The sequence below is a fragment of the Arachis ipaensis genome, chromosome B9, assembly GCF_059453495.1.
Source record: "Arachis ipaensis isolate K30076 ecotype BB chromosome B9, ASM5945349v1, whole genome shotgun sequence".
In the NCBI taxonomy this organism is placed as follows: domain Eukaryota; kingdom Viridiplantae; phylum Streptophyta; class Magnoliopsida; order Fabales; family Fabaceae; genus Arachis; species Arachis ipaensis.
In genome coordinates this window covers 20924203-20946626 of record NC_142444.1, presented here as the reverse complement: position 1 = coordinate 20946626, position 22424 = coordinate 20924203, and the positions used below count along the sequence as shown (strand labels likewise).

Sequence of the window (22424 nt, the reverse complement as noted above, 5' to 3'; positions counted from 1 at the left end):
AAGAAGAATAATAGAAAAGTAAGGGGGAAAGAAGAAAAGAAAACCTTGTAAATGGGGGTGAGAGAGAGAGAGAGAGAGAGAGAGAGAGAGAGAGAGAGAGAGAGAGTAGAAAGTGAGAAAGAAGGAAGAAGGAAGAAGGAAGAAATAAGGAGGGAAAAGAGAAAATAGGATTTGGGGAAAAGAAAGATAAGATAATTGGCAAATCAGGGAAGCTGTGCGGCGCAAGCGACGCGGTCGCGTGGGGTACGCAGTCACGCGACTTGCACTTATACTAATTGACGCGGTCGCATCGGTCACGCGGTCGCGTGACCCGTTTTATGCTACTGGCGCGAGGGCAGCCTCGCACTTGCACAACTCTCTGTTCAAACTCTTATTGCGCCAAATGTTGGGTGACGCGATCACGTGGGGCATGCGATCGCGTGAGTGGCCATTAGAAGGATATGACGCGGACGCGTGAGCCATGCATCCGCGTGGGAAGAATTGTGCGTTCAGCGCCAATCCAGCACCACTCTAGCACAACTTTCGGTCGTGCACCCTTTTCACATCGAATTCCAGGGCACGCGGCCGCGTGAGTGACGCGGTTGCATGGGAGATCAATGTTCCCACCCGACGCGAACGCGTCAGCGACGCGGTCACGTGGGGCGATTTGTGTCACGGGCACGCCTCCAGCCACGCTCTTGCGTGACTCTCTATTCGTTTTATTATTTTCTCCAATCACCTTCGACGCAGACGTGTCAATAATGCGGTCGTGTCGCGTATTTTTTTTTTAAATAAAAGTATGTAAATGCAAATGCACGAAATGTACTGATAAAGAGAAGAGTTATTGAATAGGAAAACAAAGAATAAAGAAAAGAACGATCATACCATGGTGGGTTGTCTCCCACCTAGCACTTTGCTTTAATGTCCGTAAGTTGGACGCTCCACTAGCTCAGTCTTCGGCTATGTGGGGATCTTCCAAGAGGAAGATCTCGAGCTCCTTGTTTTTCTTCATCCTCTCTCCGTGGTATAGCTTTAAATGTTGTCCATTAACTTTGATAAGTTCAGAGCTTGAAGGATGACTTAGGTGAAAAACTCCGTACGGTTCGACCTTCTCGACTCTGTATGGACCTTCCCATCTTGATCTCAACTTGCCTGGCATGAGCCTCAGTCAAGATTTGTAAAGGAGGACTAAATCCCCAGGTTGGAACTCTTTTCTCTTGATGTGCTGATCATGTACAGCCTTCATCTTCTCCTTGTATAGTCTTGAGTTCTCATAAGCTTCTAGGCGAAGGCTTTCCAGTTCTTGCAGTTGCAACTTCCTTTTAGCTCCGGCTTTCTCAATTCCCATGTTGCACTCCTTTACTGCCCAAAAGGCTTTGTGCTCTACTTCAACAGGGAGATGACAAGCTTTTCCATAAACTAAGCGGAAAGGACTCATCCCAATGGGTGTTTTGTATGCTGTTCTGTATGCCCAGAGTGCATCTTGTAGCCTGGTACTCCAGTCTCTTCTATGAGGTTTGACTATCTTCTGCAAGATACACTTTATCTCTCTGTTTGACACCTCGGCTTGCCCATTAGTCTGAGGATGGTAGGCTGTTGCAACCTTATGAATTATCCCATGCTTCTTCATTAATCCTGTTAGTCTCCTGTTACAAAAAAGGGTGCCTTGATCGCTCACGATTGCTCGTGGTAATCCAAAGCGACAAATAATGTGGTTTCTCACAAAGGAAACAACATTGTTAGCATCATCAGTGCGGGTAGAAATTGCTTCCACCCATTTGGAAACGTAATCCACAGCTAACAATATATAAAAATAACCATTAGAATTTGGAAATGGACCCATGAAGTCAATGCCCCAAACATCAAAAATTTCACAGAAAAGCAAAATTTGTTGAGGCATCTCATCCCTCTTGGATATATTACCAAATTTTTGGCATGGGAAACAAGATCTACAAAATTCAGCAGCGTCTCTAAAAAGAGTAGGCCACTAGAATCCACAGTCTAAGATTTTTCTAGCTGTTCTTTGAGGGCCAAAATGTCCTCCACTCTCAGATGAGTGACAGGCCTCTAAGATGGACTGGAATTCTGATTAAGGCACACACCGTCTAATTACCTGGTCAGCGCCACATCTCCATAAATATGGGTCATCCCATATATAATATTTAGACTCGCTTTTCAGCTTGTCTCTTTGATGCTTAGAAAAGTTTGGAGGAAAGGTGCAGCTAACTAGATAATTAGCTACAGGTGCATACCAAGGGACTACCTCAGATACTGCTTGTAGGTTATCAAATGGGAAATTATCAGCTATAGGAGTGGGGTCATCTGTAATGTGTTCAAGGCGACTCAAGTGGTCTGCCACTAAATTCTGGTTACCACTCCTATCCTTAATTTCCAAATCAAATTCTTGTAATAGCAGTATCCAACGTATAAGCCTTGGTTTGGACTCCTTTTTAGCTAATAGATACTTTAGAGCTGCGTGGTCTGAGTACACTACTACCTTCGTACCAAGTAAATAGGCTCAGAATTTATCCAGAGCAAAAACAATAGCAAGAAGCTCTTTCTCAGTAGTAGTGTAATTGGACTGAGCGGCATCTAAAGTTTTAGATGCATAAGCAATAACAAAGGGGTCCTTACCTTCACGTTGAGCCAGTGCTGCTCCTACTGCATGGTTGGAGGCGTCGCACATTATTTCAAATGGCTGGCTCTAGTCTGGTCCTCTCACAATTGGAGCTTGAGTTAGGGCGGTCTTCAGCTTATCAAACGCTTGTTTGCAATCCTCACTGAACTCGAACTCAATATCCTTCTGCAGTAGTCTGGATAAGGGAAGTGCTACCTTACTGAAGTCCTTAATGAATCTCCTGTAAAAACCTGCATGGCCAAGGAACGAATGGACTCCCCTCACAGAGGAGGGGTAAGGTAAACTAGAAATAACATCCACCTTTGCTGGATCTACAGAAATGCCAGTATTAGACACAACATGTCCTAGTACAATACCTTGTTTTACCATAAAGTGACATTTTTCAAAATTTAATACAAGGTTTGTACTAACACATCTATCTAATACTCTAGATAATCCATCTAAGCAAAGGCTAAAGGAATCGTCATATACACTAAAATCATCCATAAAAACTTCCATACAGTCCTCAATAAGATCAGAGAAAAGACTCATCATGCACCTTTGGAAGGTAGCTGGTGCATTGCACAAGCCAAAGGGCATTCTCTTGTAAGCATAAGTCGCAAAAGGACATGTAAAAGTGGTCTTTTCCTGATCCTCAGGAGCTATATGAATCTGGAAATAACCTGTGTAACCATCTAAAAAACAATAATGTGATTTACCTGACAGGCGATCCAGCATTTGATCAATGAATGGAAGAGGATAGTGATCCTTACGAGTGGCCTGGTTGAGGCGTCTGTAGTCAATGCAGACCCTCCAGGCGTTCTGAACTCTGGTTGCCATGAGATCTCCATGCTCATTCTTCACTGTAGTGATTCCAGACTTCTTGGGCACTACTTGTACTGGGCTTACCCATTCACTGTCTGAAATGGGGTAGATGATATCTGCCTCCAGTAGCCTGGTCACTTCCTTCTTGACAACCTCTAAGATAGTGGGGTTCAGTCTTCTCTGGGGTTGAAGGACAGGTCTTGCTCCCTCTTCTAAAAATATCCTATGCTCACAGATTTGAGGGTTGATGACTACTATGTCTGCCAAACTCCAACCAATTGCCTTCTTGTGCCTCCTCAGCACACTAAGTAACTGCTCTTCCTGTTGAGAAGTGAGTTCCCTTGCAATGATAACTGAAAACTTCTGCTCGTCTTCAAGGTAAGCATATTTGAGGTGTGGAGGAAGGGGTTTTAATTCTAACTTCTGATCATGGTCAGGCTCTGGGTTGTCTGGAGCTGGTAACAATGGTAAAGCACTGTCATTGTCTTCTGAGAATGTCCCCACACTTGGACCTTGTCCTATGTACTTCTCTTCAAATTCCTCCTGGTGAACTTCAGCCACGGTTTCATCTATGATGTCACATTGGAGGATAGAATGATCCTCTGGAGGATGCTTCATAACTCCATTCAGATTGAAGATTACTACTCGGCCATCTATTTCAATAGAGTATGTTCCTGAAAAAGCATCTAATTTGAACTTCGAGGTCTTCAGGAATGGTCTTCCGTGTAGGATTGATTATGGCTTCTCTGAGTCATTTTGGGGCATCTCCAGGATATAAAAATCAATGGGAAATGTGAGCCCCTTAATGCCCACTAATACATCTTCAGCAACTCCAGCCACTGTAATAATGTTTTTATCTGCTAACACAAAACGAGCTGCCGACCTTTTTAAGGGAGGGAGCCTCAAAATATCATATATAGACAAAGGCATTATACTCACACATGCTCTTAAATCACACATGCAGTCAGAAAATACTACACCACCAATAGTACAATTAACCATACATGGACCTGGGTCACTACACTTTTCAGGTAAACCTCCCATTAAAGCATATATGGAACTACCTAAAGGAATAGTTTCTAATTCATTAATTTTGTCTTTATGTATACATAAATCTTTTAGAAACTTTGCATATTTAGGTACCTGTTGAATAACATCAAAAAGAGGAACAGTTACCTCAACCTTTTTGAATATCTCTACCATTTTGGGATCAGGTTCCAGCTGCTTCCTAGGCTTTCTTGCAAGTTGTGAAAATGGAATGGTAGTGGTGTCTTCTGCAGTGTCTGCGCCCTTTGGTGCTTCCTCCTGTGGTTGAACTTCTTCTTTTTTAGCCATGTCTTGTATGTCCTCTTCCTCTTCAACATCTTCTATTTCCACTACCTCTTCAGCTGAGGCGTGTTCTGGTGGGCTTGGCTCCTCCTGATTCCTCTCCTGCAGTGTGGTTCCGGACCTTAGGGTGATGGCATTAATGCCACCCTTTGGATTGGGTAATGGTTGAGAGGGGATTCCATTGGAGCTCAAAGGCTGGTTATTGGAGTTATTCATTGATCCAATCTGTGAGACAAGAGCTTGCAAAGTAGAGTTCAGACCATTTAGTGTAGCATAAAGGTTATTTTCCATGGTCTGTTGTCTCCGATCAATAGATTGTAGTAAGTCATCATTAGAAGATGAAGAAGGATAAGTAATTTGAGAGGTCTGCTGTTGGGTATTCTGTGGTCCTTGGGATTGCCTCAGGTGAGGTGCTCTATAAGACTGGTTCTGGTTCTGCTGCCTGTTGTTGTTATTATTCCACCTCTGATTTTTCTGATTGTCTCTGCCTCCTCTGTTGTTGTTGTCCCTCCAATTCTGGTTAGAATTGTCCTGCCAGCCATGGCTGTAATTACCACCTTGATTGTACCCTTGGTTGGGACGGTCATAGAAGTTATGAGTGGCTGCCACGGTGTTGTCTTCCTGTTGGAGCTGCAGACATTCATCAGTATAATGGATATAATCAGCACAGATTCCACAAACTCTCTATGGGACTAACTGTTGGCTTTACTGTGGTGGAGAAAGTTGAGCTTGCTGAACTTGTTGTTGATTCAATTGCATCTGCTTCAGTAAGTTGGTCATTTCACAGATACTCTGAGTTAGAGCAGTAGACTCTCTGCTAGAGGATACTTCTGCAATGGCTTTTGAACGGCCTTGTTTCTGCCTGTGATTCCGAGTAGATTCAGCTAAGTCGCTGATCAATTGCCATGCCTCATCAGTGGTCTTGTACTTTTTCATAGACCCATTGCTAGCACTTTCCAATGTGGTCTTATCTTGGGGCCTCATGCCATGTGTGACGTAACCGAGTAATACTATCTTGTCAATCATATGGTGGGGGCATGCTTCCAGAAGATTATTGAAGTGCTCCCAGTATTCATAGAGAGTCTCGGATTCGTCCTGAACAATCATGGAACTGTCTTTCCTCAGTTTATCAGTAACTTCAGCTGGAAAGAACTTTTCCAAAAATTCTCTTCTAAGTGTATCCCAGTCGGATACAGTTGCTACGGGTTGAGTGTAGTACCACTCTCTTGCCTTCCCCTCAAGAGAAAACGGGAAGGCTTTCAACAAAATTGAAGTTTCATTTGCACCATCACGCCTGACAGTAGAACAGGCTACTTGAAAATCTCTCAAGTGCTTGATAGGCTCTTGAGAAGGTAAGCCATGAAACTTGGGCATCAAATTGAGCAGTTCAGTCTTTATTTCAAAGTCTGTAGCCACCGCTGGCTGATGCGCTTGAAACGGTTGCATTGAAAAATCAGGGGCTCCAGCCTCCTGGATAGTAACTCTTCTAGCAGCTGCCATGTCACCTGCACGTAAATCAACCGAATCAGTAGAACGGGGGCTGGTTTCTTCCTCAAGTGACGTTTCAGATCCGCCCTCAGAGAGGACTAACCGACGCCGAGCTTGCCTTATTCGTGAAATAGTTCTTTCAATCTCAGGATCGAATACTGGCAAGCTTGGATCAGGAAGTGAATGCGTTATCTAACGAAAGAAACAAGCAGCTCATAGTAGCAGGATAAAATAAAATGCAAATAAATAAATTTCAATTAATAACTTTAGCACTCTATTGAAACTCCCTGGCAACGGCACCAAAAATTGACGTGGCAAAAATTGGCGAGTCAAGAATTGTTATAAGATATGCGTTGCAAGAATAGTTCTTAACCAACCAGAGATCCGCTTATCAATTTAGAAGGGTATCACAAAAATTAAAATTAAAATACTGGGAGTATGAATCCCAGGTCGTCTCCCAACGAGTTACAGAAAGGTGTGCTATTTTATTAATCAGATGTTTTCAAAATGGTTTGAATTGAGTAACAGGAAATTAAATTAGAGAATTTATGTAAATTAAATAAAAGCCTTGATTGGGAGTAGATTAGTTGGAAGCCCTATTCTTGTTAGAGTACTCTCAAGATTAATTGACAATTGAAGGTTGTCCTATTTAGTTATCCCTTACTAGGTAAGGGAAAGTCAAACAAGCTGGAATGCTACTTCTATTCACAAGTTCCAACCCACTCAATTAAGAGGGATTGGTGTCAGTGACTAGAGGGCAATCCAACAAGAAACCCAATTACAATTTTTCTTTTTGAGCATTCAACTCAAGGGTTCCTTTCAATCAACTCCCCATCAAGTTATGGGACTACTCGCTCATTGTAAATGTAGAATTCATAACATAGGAAAGGGAATTAAAGAAAGACATGATAAATAAAAATCAAAGAAATCAATTAAAAATAAAAGTAATTCTTGTATTAATAAATTCTAAAAATAATTCAATAGTAAAATTGAGTAAATTAAAGGACATGGAAGAGTAAGAGCCAAGTAAAGAAAACGAACTAGAATGACGAAGTCTTGATGAGGTAATAACTATTCTCAATATCCAATGCAAAAAGCAATAGAAATAAAATCCTAAGAACTATGAATGTGTACGGAGAAAACCTAGAGGAGGAGTAAAACTAGATCTAAAAACTAAAAAGTGTGTAGAATGAATGTTGTTTTAGTCTTTGCATGTTCTCTGGCTCTAGTATGCTTTTCTGGGCCGAAAACTGGGTCAAAACAGGGCCCAAAATTGCCCCCAGCGAATTCTGCAGATTATGCAGATCGTGCACGTCACGCGATCGCGTCATTCATGCGGCCGCGTCATTCGGCGTTTTGCCCTGCCACGCGAGCGCGTCGTCCATGCCTCCGCATCACTTGTGCTATTCCAATCCGCGCGGTTGCGTGAGCCATGCGGCCGCGTCACTGCGAATTCCTCTCTTTCGCGCGGTCGCGTGAGTCATGCGGCCGCGTCACTTCTCGCTGGTCATCTCCTCAATTTCTTGTGTTCCTTCCATTTTTGCAAGCTTCCTTTCAAATATCCAACTCATTCATGCCCTGTAAAGCCTGAAACGCTTAACACACAGATCACGGCATCGAATGAAATAAAGGAGAATTAAAATACATAGTTAAAAGTATCTAGGAAGCAAGTTTTCAATTGTGTAATAATTTTAGGAAGGAAATATAAATGCATGCTAATCATATGAATAAGTGGGTAAAGATCATGATAAAACCACACAATTAAACACATTATAAACCATAAAATAGTGGTTTATCAGTCATGTTATGCAGTGCCTTAATACGAAGAAATTTTTTGCCTTGAAGTGTCAAGCACAACCTAAAGAGGTTAGTTCAGGATTGAGACATAATACGCATATTTCATAACAATTTGATCACCGGTAAAAACTCATATAGCAAACTCTCTCTTGTTGATTTGAGGATACTATGCTATCATTTAGGTTGTGCTTAAGAGGTTGATGACTGATGTACCTTTTGGAGTTCTTTTGTCGGGAGGACTTGACTCATCACTTGTCGCTGCCGTGACCAATCATTTTGTGGCTCAATCTACAGCTGCATAACAGTGGGGATCGCAGTTGCATACTTTCTATATTGGTTTAAAGGTTAGAATTCATTCTTCAATATAGGTGAAAATAAGCCTCATTTGAATTTTGCCACTGTTCAGAGCTCTCCAGATTTAAAATTTGTAAAAGAGGTAATAGATTATCTTGGTACTCGACATCATGAACTTTATTTCACAGTTCAGCTGGTTGTTTATCATCATTATTGCTCTATTTTTTAACAACATTAATCTTGTCCTGGCTTCTCAATTTTTTGTTCTTTTTCTTTTGTACTTTTGTTCCATAACAAGAAGGTATAGATGCACTTGAAGAAGTCATTTACCAGTTACCACATTGAGACATATGATGTAACGACTATCAGATCAAGTACTCCAATGTTCCTTATGTCCAGAAAAATCAAATCCATGGGAGTGAAAATGGTTCTTTCGGGAGAAGGTTCAGATGAAATATTTGGAGGCTATCTATATTTCCATAAAGCACCTAATAAGGAAGAGTTTCATGAAGAAACATGTTGAAAAGTAATAGCAAATTGTTAAGTCGTCATGTTTGATTCAATGCAATTTGAAAATTTTATGCACTTAATCTTTTAAATTTTCTTCCTCTTCATTCCTAGTGTACTTTACCTTTTCATTCAAGATTTTGGTTTACTAATGTGTATGGTTTTGTTGGTAACCTAAAATATTTGTATTTTTTAGGTTAATGATGGTACAAGAATGCGATTTACGTTGGATTTGATTCTAAGGCCCCATAACTTGATGCTGCATAATATCATTGACTCTGCTTCCAGAAATTACAATAAGTATAAACAAAAAGATTCAAACAAAAATTAAAAATTTGTAATTTTCATGTAGTCAAGTTTGGTTTATATTAAGATTTGTTAGTTTCATCTCTTTTACTTAAAAAATTATTATGCACTATATTTTCTATGGACTCTTTTTAAAAATTCATGTTTCTATCTTTAGTTCAATTATATTTGAATTTAGATGAAACTTAATTTTCACTGTGTTGTAAGCTAGCCAAATCCTCGTATTTGGAATAATATTAAAAGTTACTAGCAATATATAGGTATAAATAAATTACTAGTTATCGTATAAAGTATAAACAACAACGGAAGCTGATATTACAGAGATTTATTAGGAACATGTAGTTAAATAAATTCAGTGCTACCCTTGTCTTTTTTAAAAAATAATTTGGATATTTTTGTCGTATAGAATCCATCTTTCGTGGGACAACTTTAATTTTCTTGATCGATGTGTACTTTTGTCAACGTTCGTAAAGTTCATGGGTACTAATGCTTATTTTTCCTATAGAAAACATACCTCCATCAGTAGAGATGAACGCGGATCAGATCGGATCGGATATGTTGGAATACAGAGATAAAACACACGCATTGGAAATAACATGATATAGAGAATTAGTTTGAATTATTTTTATTTGACAATTATTTTTTTTTGGAGAAGGTGAATTTAAATTAATTTGCTCGTGACCAGATAGGACAACTAAAAACACACGCATTGGAATACAGAGAAAAAACACACGCTTTATTTATCTAATTCCAGTGCTGGTTCAAATAAAAAAATTCACCTAAATTTCTAACCAAGAAAGATGAATACAGAGAAAATTCTTAAGGCTAAATAAAAGGCATTTATAGGAGAGAAAAAGGTATGAAGTCCTCAAAGAGTAGTACTTCCAATGTGGACTAAAATTATAATTTAGAACCTTGAGATGCATAATTTTCAATATGAAACCTTCAAGTCTAAATGGTAGTTTTGTTGCTAATGCTGCTGCTGGAGACAGTCGAATTAAGTTTGACCTGAGCTCGCGCTCGATGCCTTCTCTTAAAGATGTCTTACCTCAACTTCCTAGTCTCACTTTGTATGTCCATGAATGGTTTCCTTTCTATGTTTTCCTTTTTGCTCTCCAGCATCCTTTGTTTCTCTATTGCCACCAGTGCTACAGCCTTGTCATCCGATTCTTGATTGTTTGCTTCTTCCTACAAATTCGGTTTATGTTCGAGAGCCACTCAACAATAGTGAAGCATAATTGCAAGAATAAACCTCCCAAATGTTGTATTTAAAACTACCAAAATATCAAAAGTATGGGTAGGAATGATGCACTATGGAACCAATAAAACATGAAAAAGAAAAACAGTAACCCCACTTATAGACTTAGAGCTATCTTTAAGATCACTCACATTTGCCAGCCTGCCAGCTTTTATGCCTTCAGAACGGATAATCTCTTGAACAACAAAGTGTAAGAGTGTGGTCTTGCCATCTGTTCCTTTTACATCAGATAGTTTCAGGAGTGTATCAAGGTTAAATACTTGTGCACCACCACGGAATGTTCCATCATTCATACGGTTGCCAGTTTTGAGAACAGCTTCAAGAAGCTTGAGGAACAGCCAATTGTTTCTTAGTTCCTTACAAGCAACCTGATATGTCGGATGAAGGTGCAAGAAGAATCAGATTTCAGGACAAGAAAGGAAGGGGTCACACAAATGTGAGGGCATCAATTTGAGAAATAGTCGAGTTAGTGAGTGCGTGGCAATTACAGAACATACTCTTGTTTATGTCTATGTATAATTCACACACAGCATAAATCTAACTCCTAACTTCTAACTTGATATAGTTAAACAAAGCACTAAAAATTTATATCTCCTAGATACCACATTTTAAAGGATGCATATTCTTTATGGGATTAGTAACTGTAAACATACTCAAAAAATGATAAAAATTGCGTACGAAGGAATCAGACTTTATTTTGTACTGCATGAATATTTCATATGAAGGGGAGAAAAATGTACTTGAAAATAGGGGTGAGTACGAGTCGGTTTGGTTCAGGTTCATGGTAAAATTAGAACCGAACTAATCAAAATATAATTGGTTCGGTTTGGTTCGGATTTGTATTTTTTGTACATGCACCCGAATCAAACTAAACCGACTAAGAACGGATTGGTTCGTTTCGGATAATTGGATACCCGATGACATTGAAATTCATAAAAAAAAAAACCAAATTTTTATCTTAAAAATTCAACAAGTACAATAAACATGTAATATCAATAGAAATAATCCAAACATGTTAAATACCAAATACATTAAAAACTAAACTCATTAAAATCCAAACATATTAATAGTGAATAATCTTTGTCTAATGGAAAAGTCATATATATATATATATATATATATATATATATATATATATATATATATATATATATATATATATATATATATATTATTTTTTTATTTAATTAATATATGATCGGGTTTGCGGGTTAGTTCAGGTTCCGCACCCCCAGAACCGATACCCGAGCCAATCACTAACAAAGACCATCGGTTTGGTTCGGGTGGACCCGATTACCCGTTGGTTCCAGAACCAATTTAATTGGTTCGGTTCGGGTTTGGACGGGTAACCGGGTACCCGCTACCCGTGCGCACCCCTACTTGAAAATGTGAAACTATGAACTAATTAATGCCCACAAATTATTGGTCCAATCGCTGAACAAAAAATAATCAGCATATTAACTAACAATTCAACAATTGGATTATAGAAATAAAAAATATGTAGGACATAAATGAGTCAGTTTAAGGACTCACTATACCCAGCTACTCAAAGTTTACATTGTTACTTTTGCCAGCCTAAGATTGACAGAATGATATATCTTGATGATACAACACAACGACCTTAACAACTAAGCCTTGTCTCACTAGGTGGGGTTTGCTACATGAACTAAACAGCACCATAATGTTCTACAATATAACAATAAATCATGTTTGTTGGGGTGATATTCCCTCTCAAATCAGTTTATCATCTTATTTGGGATAATCAAACACTTCAAAACTACAAAATTTTAATGCCATGATCATGATTTAGATATTGTACCTCTAGAACTGCAAAAGACTCGATAGTAGAATTGAGCTCCTCTTTAAGTGTACTCATGAAAAGAAGTGCTTCCATTCACTTAAAAGCAAATGGAATGTCAACCATCGCTTTCAAGAACTGATCAGCAGGGACAAGTTGAGATAGCTTACCAATAAAAAGTCTAAGCTTAAGTTGTTCATTAGTCGTCGGTGCCATCTTCAGCAAGGTTTGGAGGAACTCAGCAGGCAATTCATTTCCTAATAAACCAAAAAGAAATTTCAAAGCTATTATACAAGTGGAAGCAGAGACAAGTGAACATTTCTATATGATAAACAGATTTCATCATGATTTACCAAGCAAGTTTCAAAAAGTGATCAACTCACTTGTTCAGAAAATAGTTGTCTGTACACTAACAAAGACTACCACAATCTATGCTCCTCCATACTCAACCATGATAGCATAAATCAAATAATTTTAGAACAATAATCAAACCTAACAACAGCACTACCACAATCCATGCTCCCTACGTGCAGCAAAATGGTGCTAGATTCAAATAATCAACATGATACTGGTTGTTTATAATGTTTTAGGGCAGCAGTGTGACCATGTAAAGTTTTGTATAACTTGTGTTCTCTACGAAATCTAATATTACTATCACAATTATCAACAGTTTCTTACAAAAAATTGAAAGACCAAGAAAATCACCTTGATAAAGTGCATCACATACTTCTTCCATTGTCACGTTCAATGCTCGCAACAGAATTAATAAATTTTGTGCTTTCTTTTTGTCAATGATCTGGATATACTGAGGTGAAGGGTCTTGGGCGAAAGACTCTTTCCCTCGTTGGCCATTGTTTTTATCCACAACGTTATAACCAAAAAGTGTTTTTATCATCTCCTCATTAAACCTGCAATTTTTTTCATAAGAAATATTACCAGCTTGTGATAAACTACTATCTTTGTCCAACAAAAAAAGCCTTTGGATTAATTTCTTATTGGAATGATCCAGACTTGATTTGATTCCAAACCATTGATTGATCAGAGTTAGCTTGAACCTTATCACAGAAAAATGGCTTTAGCTTGGTTTAGGAGCATCAGCTTCACTTGCACCAGCTTCAACGTTCTCCATAGTTTTTGGTTTGCTAGCCCTGATTGGAGGTGGGTAAGGGGAGGTATACCACCCTTCGGAGGTGGCGGAGAGCGAGGACCAAGTTTGGCACCAGCTGGAGTTGGGGGAGGTGGAGGAGGACTAGGTTTTGCACCTGTTGATGCAGGAGGCAGTGGCGGTGGAGGACTAGGTCTGGCCCCAACTGGTGCAGGAGGTGGTGGGAAGGGAGGAGAATGTTGGGCACCAACTGGTGCTGGGTGTGGTGGTGGTGGAGGTCCAGGACATGGAGCACCACCAACACTAACCTGTTGTGGTCCATGAGTAGCCAGGGCAGGGGCAAGGGCAGGGGCAGGGGCAGGGACAGCAGCAACATTACCAAAAGGCCTAAACGAAGGAGGCTCAAGGGGGAGAGGATTCAGCCTGCCAGGTGGAGGTTTTAAAGGAGGTATTCTAGAAGGCATGGTTCCTGTCCACTAGGAATGAGTTTTTACTTCAAATGGTTATCCCGAAGCAGCACTAAAAGCTCTTATTGATTGACTTTCTTGAACCTAGGGCTTCTTGTTGTCAACCAAATTATTACTTGATGATTGAAACCAAGTTTCTCCCCTTTCATTGAATTTCCAAATCCATAACTGGAAGGACCTGTGAGATAAAAAATCAATTTCGACAAGATTAGTACAATTCTTTAAAAATAAATAAATGAATGGTAGTATGAATATGATATGCACCAAAAGTTGGGGATCAGGAAAATTGAGACAATGACATAAATATATTCTTTGGTCTCAGTCTCATGCCTCTGTATTTTCTATCTTAAGACATTTCATAATATAGCAATAATCATGACTAAAAGCAAATACACAATCTAAAAACAGATAGGGCTGCACATGGATCGGATAATATCCGCATATCCGTGGTAATTATCCGCATCTAATCCGAATTTTGCGGATATTATCCGATCCGCACTATGGTAGGATCGGATTGCGGATTTAGCAGTGATATCCACGGATCCGATCCGCAAATCTGCATATCCGCATGTCTTATATAAATAGCATAGTTTAAGAAAGTAAACCCTAATGTGATATAAATTTTAGTATGTTGTTTTATGAATTTTATGATATCTTGTTTTTAATTTTTTATGTTGTACTTCAACTTAGAATAATTAAACTTAAATCTTGTGTTATTATTTTTTTTTTTTTTTTGTTATTCAAGAGAACTTTTATTGATAATATTACAAGTGAAAAATGAATTTTATGGATTTTTTTTTGTAAAAATAGTCAAATAGAATCTTAAAATAGTTTTTTTTTTAATTATGCGGATATACCCGATATCCGATCTAATCCGCAAGTATTCGGATCGGATATGGCCTGAAAAAATGCGGATATCATATCCGATCCGATCCGATTCGTGTGCAACCCTAAGAACAGATACAAAAAGTTTCAGCAACTTTAAATAGGGACTTGAGCAGATATATATATATATATACCTGGAGAGCAAAAGCAAGTTTGGAATGCTGGAAAATTGAGGCTTGTGATCTCTATGAAAGGAAAAGATATAAAGCCACATTCCATTTTGGTACACTTCAGAAACTTCAGCTACACAAAGCTTCTTCTGCAATATGAGGATTGGTATGGACCTCATTTTGCCATAGGAGCCACTCTCTGAGAACATAAACTCTTTTTCAACTTCCCTTACTTTCCCATCCTTTATTTGGTACACATGCACACTCTTGATGAACTCTACAAAAATTTATCCAAAATAAAAAAAAAACCTCAGTTTTGCACAATTTCATCAATAAAAGATCAAATTTTTTTCCAAATGAAATGAAGGGAAAAAGGAAGCTTTATATGAAAATAAGGCATGAAAGTTGAGAATCTATAATATGAAAGGTGAAGTGCATGGTGGGGTTGAGGTGGTTACCTTCTCTAATGGTGTTCTTGAAAACTAGGAGGGTGGTGAGCAAGGTGTTCTTTATGGCGAGGTTGAAGATGCTACCATCACTATTGGGTATGAAGCAGGAACAGTGTCGTTGTGGTGACAGGAATGGATTCAGCAGCGGAGACTTTAACACAGCGACGCTGAATGGAATTGAGAGCAATATGAGAAGATGAAGAACGATGAAAGAACAATTTTGATTTTTTGTTTTCCAGATATATTTTTGTTTTGTTGTTTAAATTATTTGAAAATATAAAATTAGGATTAGTTGAATTCTAAAATTTGATTGATTTAAAAGGGTATTTTTGTTTAATCGAATAAAGTAAGGATGTTTAAGACTTTTTATAAAATTAAATAAAAAAATATTCTTTTATTTTTATTTAATTAAAAGGGTGTTTTAGTAAAAGTGGTGATATAATATATATTTAAAAAAAAATCAAATGCTGATGTGGAAAATAAATTCAACATGACTTGTTATTACTTGTCCATATTTTAAACGTATCAGTACGTATGAATTTATCATCGTACTAAAGCAAACACCAATTTTTAAACATAGACATAATTTTTTTCTATTTTTTTTCAATTATATGCCATTTACATATCTTCTTTCTCCTTCTTCCATTTTTCACGCTTTACCTCTCTCTGCATCAGATCTTCTTTCTTTTCTCCTTCACACCCAAACCACCATCTTCACCTTTCTCCTCCTTTTCTCCAACCAAACAACCGTTGCCACTCTTCTTTCCCTCCTTCCTCCTTCTTTCTTTGTTTTTCTCTTCTATTTCATCACCGCCGTCGTTGTCTTTTGTCATAGTTGCCTCCAGATCTGATTTTCACGTTATCTCCAAATTTGTTGTTCTTCTTCTCCCTCTTCGAGCTTGCCACTTCTGTTTCTCCTCTGTCGCCTCTCCACTGCCGCATTTCTCCTACTCTTTCTTTTTATCCACTCTTTTCCAGATTTGTTTTAATTTTTTTCTTAAAAAAATTGTTGAATTAATTATTAAATAGAATTCTTGCTGCCATTGATGGTTGAATTTATTGTTAAAATTATTGAAATTTTTTGTTATTTATTTTTCGGGGTTAATAAAGAGTCTCGTAATAGTGGCGGTGAAAGTAGATGATGAGGATATTATAGACTTTTTAATAATTTATGTGTCTTATGTGTTTATGTTCCAAACATAAAATATATAGGACCCATTCAGATAAAGACGTCTAAAATATCTTTTTTAAAGATGTTTTCTAGTAATTAAAATTTAATATATATAATCGATTAAAGCGTGTTATTTTTGTCAAAATTAGTCTAGACAAATTAATTTGACCAAAAAATATTAAATTAAATCTTGAATTGGTTTAAATTAATATTATTTTTTATGAAAAATGGCTACAATACCCTTATTATAAAAAATGACTAAAATATTCTTATTATATATATTAATTTTGAAAATCCTAAATTCTAGCCCTTTATTTTGTAGACATTTTTTATAAGAAATAATATTAATTTAAACGGATTCAAAATTTGATTTACCGTTTTTTGAGTAATTAACCATTTATGACCATGAAAGATTGAACCGCTCACAATACTGACCATAACTAATTTAAATTAACTTTATAACCATGAAATATTTGCTCCGTTTGACATTTCTAACCAAACGTCAATTTTTTAAATTTGCCGTTAGTAAGGCTTCCTACGTGGCAAGTATCCTTCCAACTTGGCTTTCCAACGTGGCATTACTACCTAATTTTACCATAATGACTCTATGTGCTTCTTCTTCATAAGTGTGTGGGTTATTCAAAAATCTGAAACCCTAGTTATGAAAAGTTGAGAATGTAGTTATGAAAGTAGAATATGGATTTATTATGATAGCTATCATGCTTCTTCTTCTGCGTTTATCATGCTTCTTCTTCTGTGTTTATTATGAAAGTAGTCACGAAGATAGGAAAGATTAAGGGAGATATTATAGAAATTAGAGTAAACTACCATTTCTACCCACGAAAGTTGAAAATGCTGACACATCTACCCATAAAAAAATTACCATTTGTACCCATAAAACATGAATTCCATATAACAAAATTATCCAAACACTAAAAAATCACATAAAAAACCCAAATTACCCTTATTATCATCCGCATCATCCACCCCTCCTTCTCTCCTTCCCTATCTCTTCCTCGCCTGAGCCAAACTTTGAGTTCAAAGGCACCATCACCTCATTTTCTTCATCACTACTATCACCACCACCACCACTATACCTCCATTATCATCTTCTTCACATAAAGCAACAACAACAACAATAGAAAAAGCAAATTGTCTCAGACCACCGCACCACTACCGGCGACCACCAAGTTGTCGCCCCCTCACCCAATTTCCTCTCTTCTTCCTCTCTCTTGCCCCTTCTCACCCCTGTTCCCTTCTCTGCTTCTCTACGTAACCACCACCGCGGCATTCAACAGTCGCTGGCACCGTCAAGTCCCACCTAACCTCCACTCGCTGCCACCGCGTCCTTTCCCCTTTCTTTCCTCCTCCACCCTTTCCCTCTCTCTTTCTTCTTCTTCCCCTCACCTCACCTCCGCGAGTACTAGTCGCCTTCTATTTTTGCCGCCTTTCGCAACCCTAGCGCCGCCATCGCTGCCTAATCGCTACCACTGCCCAACCCATTCCAACTAGCCCTCCATCTCTCGCTGACACAGAACTCCGATCCAGCCCATATCTAGTCTGTGGTTCCACCCGCTCTTTCCCAATCTGCAAATTCAGAGACCACCGAACCTATATCACGCAACTGTTCAAAAAAGTAGAAGAGAGAGAGAAGCAAATCACAGAAGGAAAGAGAGGGAAAGAGAGAGAGGAAGGAGTTGACAGAGTTTACGGACTCTGGCGGCGGCGACGAGTTTAGAAAATGGAAGGAGAGAGAAAGAGGATGGGGTTAGTGGTGGTGGTGGTGGTGGAGGGGAAAAGATGATGCAGATGATGATAAGGGTAATTTGGAGTTTTTATGTGATTTTTTAGTGTTTGGATAATTTTGTTATATGGAATTCATGTTTTATGGGTACAAATGGTAATTTTTTTTTATGGGTAGATGTGTCAGCGTTTTCAACTTTTGTGGATACAAATGGTAGTTTATTCTAGAAATTAAGATATGAATTTTGTCAATTGTTATAGGACTTGTGTTGTGCTTCCCTTTCAATCCTGTTTCTAACATTTAAAATGTAGAATTGAGGTTTAATTTGATTATATTCTTTTCCTGTGTTGATATTGAATTTGAATGGGAAAGGGAATGTGGCGTTGAACCAATTTTTGGTTTGTTAAAATTTTTTTTTGACAAAAGTAACCTGATAAGAATATATTTGTTGACATATCTAACCACGAAAAATTGAGAATTTGACAAAAATAACCACTAAAAAGTTCGAAATTTAACCTAATTGGTTATATTTCATATCACAAACACTGATTTAACTTTGATATAACAGTATATAAGTTGTGACAATTAACAGTTAATAAAAATTTGTGAATCAAATGAATGAAAATTTGACAAAAATAACCTTTAGATATTTGAAATTTAACATAGTTGCTTATATTTCAAATCACAAACTCTAATTTAACCTTGACATAGCAATATATATGAATGGTGACAATTACTAAATAAAAATTCTTATACCAAATCAATGTGGGACAATACCAAATATGTAATCATCTCCCATTAACATAGCAGACATATAAGTTCATGCTAATTCATCATAGTTGTTTCATGAGAATTAAGTAATAAAACAAACCATGGTCAATGTAACTCTAAACCAAAACACTATAACTAAGTTCCCAAAAAGATTGAAGTGCACATGGTCTATGTAACAGGCATATCTAAATACTACAACAACAGTTCCTTAATCTAATCAATCTTAGTCCCTAACTAGGTGTGGAATTGCTACTGCCACTAGAGAGTCCAGTTGTTGGTGCTCCAAGTCTTGGAGTCGGCATAAATTACATGAATCTGGTAGATGTTCCAGCACTAGCACCATGCATGATTTCTTGGCTAACAATAGGCCTACTTGAGAGGTTGCTTATTGAAGAAGGTCTCATGTTGTTGAACAGAGTTGGAGGAGGCCTCTTGGTATTCTTCCTTTTGGCTGGTCTCTTGCTACCGGAGGGAATATTTTGCATTGAAGGTCTGATTGGTGGTGGTCTTATAGGTGCTGGTTGAATTGGAGGTTGGTTGGCTTGAGGAGGAATAAGTGAATCAGGGTTCGGTATCACCTGGTTAGAGAGGAAATAATTGCATTAACAATTAAAAATTGAGAAAAATAATTACATTAACAGATATAACTATTTTATTGTCGGAATCACCATAGATGGCACTGCAACAGGTGCAGCTAGTGCTGCCGGTGCTTTATCTAGGACTGCTGTCGGTGCTGCATTTGGGACTGTTGATGGTCCTGCTTCTTCGGCTGCAGCCATGTCATCCTTCTTTTTTTGACATGTTCTACTATTATGTCCAGCCTAAAGAAGTAAGAAACAAGTGAGGATACAAATATAATATGGTATCAAAATGACACTAATTGTAAACAATTATACAATAAGACAATATTTGCAAACTATTTGTCCATATTTTTACTTGACTCTGTGAGGATCTGGTTGTGGCTCTGGTGCATCATTCATTTTGTTTCTCTTCACTGTTGGTCTTCTGCCCGACCTCTTGTATGCTGGAGGCAAAATGTTTGTATACCCATGCTTTTCCCAAAACTCCTTGCTAGGAACAAGTTGAACTAGGAACTCATATCTTTTGTTGTATGCTCCAACAGTGAGCCAATTGTTCGCATATTCCTCGGGTCTTCTATTCTGATATGCTAGAGCAGCACAAGCATGTCGACAGGGAAGACCATTTAATTGCCAAAATCTGCAACTACAAATTTTCTTGCCCAAGTCTACGCTGACCTTAATCGACAAGCATTGAATCTCAAATATGTTACCAGCTAAATCACCCATTGGGAAAGGCCTCCAATGATTGCTATACCTCTTTTCGACTTCCAATCGACTCTGTGGAACCGGAGTAATCCTGCCCATATACCCTACCAGTGCCTTCTTGTTCCTAGCCAAGATGCGCATAATGTAACACCTAATCTCTTCTGGCATGGTGATAATTGACTTTTTCCTCATCTTTTTTATGCAACTGTTGAACACCTCGACATTGTTGTTTGTGATGTTATCACTCTTCGGCCACTTGCTAAAATGTGATCGACTCCATTGACAAGGTTCAATTCGCCTATGATATTCACATGCGTGAGGGTTCATCCTCTTAACTCTATCCATGGAAGCATCGAATTCCTGGGGGTCATAGCTTTTGCACAGTTGAACAATACTCCTTTGAAGTTAAGACCATTTCATTTTTTAGCAAAATTCTGCCATATATGCCTAGAACAAAATCTATGATGTGATTCTGACATAATTTTCTGTAGAGCAGGAATAAGACCCTACAATATCCAGCATAACTCAAATATGTCACAGCCATACATTATTATACCAACATACAATACAATCATATAAATATATTCCAGCTACACAACACCAAAAAATCATACAATCTTATAAAGCATATACATATCTTATGCATACATGTTTTCTAATAAATAGAAAGCACTTCATTATAATCATGTTAATGCCAAAGAGGCTAATCATAGTTACGAAACACAACACCTTTAGGAGCTAGAAAATCATTAATTCATTCTAATTTTATTGAAATGGGATAAAAACCGAAAATAATAATGGAAAAAGAAAGAGTAGAAGCAGGCACCAACCGGAACACAAGCAATGAGGGTGACGACGGGAATGTGACGGCGAGTACTTTGAGGGCACGTTAACGCGATAACAACGACTCAGACAGGAACGTACAAGCTCTGAATGCACAACACAGAGGACTTCCACGACGGCGAGTACACTTGCAACGCTCACAGATGATGAAAGCCGGTGAAGAGCGACAACATCTGCTGGGTTAGAGGAGAGTCGATATCACCATTGATGAAGAACCGGAGCATCTGCGCGCAAACCCTTGGTGTTTCAATTTGGTACCAAGACTCCAAGAGACTCTGATGACTGATTAGGTAATTAGTTTAGTAACATATTATTTTATTATTAAATTAAAATAAAATAATGACACCTTGGATAATAAACAGCCACGTAAGAAGCCTTACTAACGGCAAATTTAAAAAATTGATGTTTAGTTAGAAATGTCAAACGGAGCAAATCTTTCATGGTTATAAAGTTAATTTAAATTAGTCATGGTTAGTATTGTCAGCGTCTCAATCTTTCATGGTCAGAAATGGCTAATTACTCCCATTTTTTCGGTCAAAATAATTTGTTTGGCTTAATTTTTTTTATCGAAAATATGGAAACTCGAACCCGCAACCTCTTAATTGAGTATGGGAAGACTATACCATTTGAGGTATTGTTTCTTGGCTTATTTAACTTAATTTTGACAAAAATAATACCATTTAATTGATTATATATATTAAATTTTAATTATTAAAAATATCTTTAAAAAATAACATTTTAAACATTTTTATCTAAATAATTCTAAAATATATTTTACGTTTATGTCTTTTTTTATTTATGTGTGACTGAGTGACTATCTCCTTTGGTATACTATACACTACACTAACCAAACGCAATCTTAGTATAAACTATAAAGTGTCTCGTTTAAACCCTCATTCTTTTTTCTTTTTTCTTTTTTCTTTTTTCTTTTTTCCTTTTTCTGTTTTCTTTTTTCTTTTTTCTTTTTTCTTTTTTCTTTTTTCTTTTTTCTTTTTTCTTTTTTTCATCATAAAACTATCTTTATTAATAAATAAATAAAAACGAAAAAGAAACCATAGGCTCTTGCTCTTCGGTTTTCAACCTTTCAAACGTTGAAACAAAGCAAAATCTACCGATAATCATTGAAAGTCAAAATGGTAACCACCTCACGAAACGTACAAAACGACACCATCAGCTCCCGTGACTGGTGAAAGAGTCCGAAGCAGACTCGGGGCTGAGATGCGAAAGCAAATGCCAACTGAGACCGACCGAGCCACATAGTAGCACGTGGAACGAATGTGCCAAAGACCAAAGTACCCTACTACCCTTCGCTTCGCTTCGAGTCCACACTCCACAACCACACACGACACAAGCACGCACGAGCCAGAACCTTGAAGAATACTGAGGAAGATTCAT

The 22424-nt window shown here is 37.8% G+C and overlaps 2 protein-coding genes and 1 pseudogene across 2 annotated transcripts; all 3 read right to left on the bottom strand.

Annotated features, from left to right (window-relative positions):
* Positions 1–16047, bottom strand: part of LOC107615178 (uncharacterized) — a 73027-nt pseudogene extending 56980 nt beyond the window's left edge.
* Positions 16048–19205: 3158 nt separating this feature from the next.
* On the bottom strand, positions 19206–19679 carry LOC148543967 (uncharacterized). The gene is made up of 2 exons (XM_088498802.1): positions 19569–19679; positions 19206–19478 (listed from the first exon to the last, which is right to left on the bottom strand). The coding sequence occupies exons 1-2, from the start codon at positions 19677–19679 to the stop codon at positions 19206–19208; spliced, it is 384 nt and encodes a 127-aa protein (XP_088354928.1).
* A 153-nt stretch (positions 19680–19832) lies between these two features.
* LOC148543966 (uncharacterized) lies at positions 19833–20354 on the bottom strand. Its single transcript, XM_088498801.1, has one exon. The coding sequence runs from the start codon at positions 20352–20354 to the stop codon at positions 19833–19835; it is 522 nt and encodes a 173-aa protein (XP_088354927.1).
* Between the last annotated feature and the right edge of the window lie 2070 nt (positions 20355–22424).

Excerpts from the sequence above, each read along its gene's own strand:
- LOC148543967 (XM_088498802.1), bottom strand. The coding sequence starts at position 19,679 with ATGGCTGCAGCCGAAGAAGCAGGACCATCAACAGTCCCAAATGCAGCA. Across the intron at positions 19,479-19,568 it reads CTGTTGCAGTGCCATCTATG|GTGATACCGAACCCTGATTC; the intron begins GTGATTCCGACA and ends CTCTCTAACCAG.
- LOC148543966 (XM_088498801.1), bottom strand. The coding sequence starts at position 20,354 with ATGCCAGAAGAGATTAGGTGTTACATTATGCGCATCTTGGCTAGGAAC.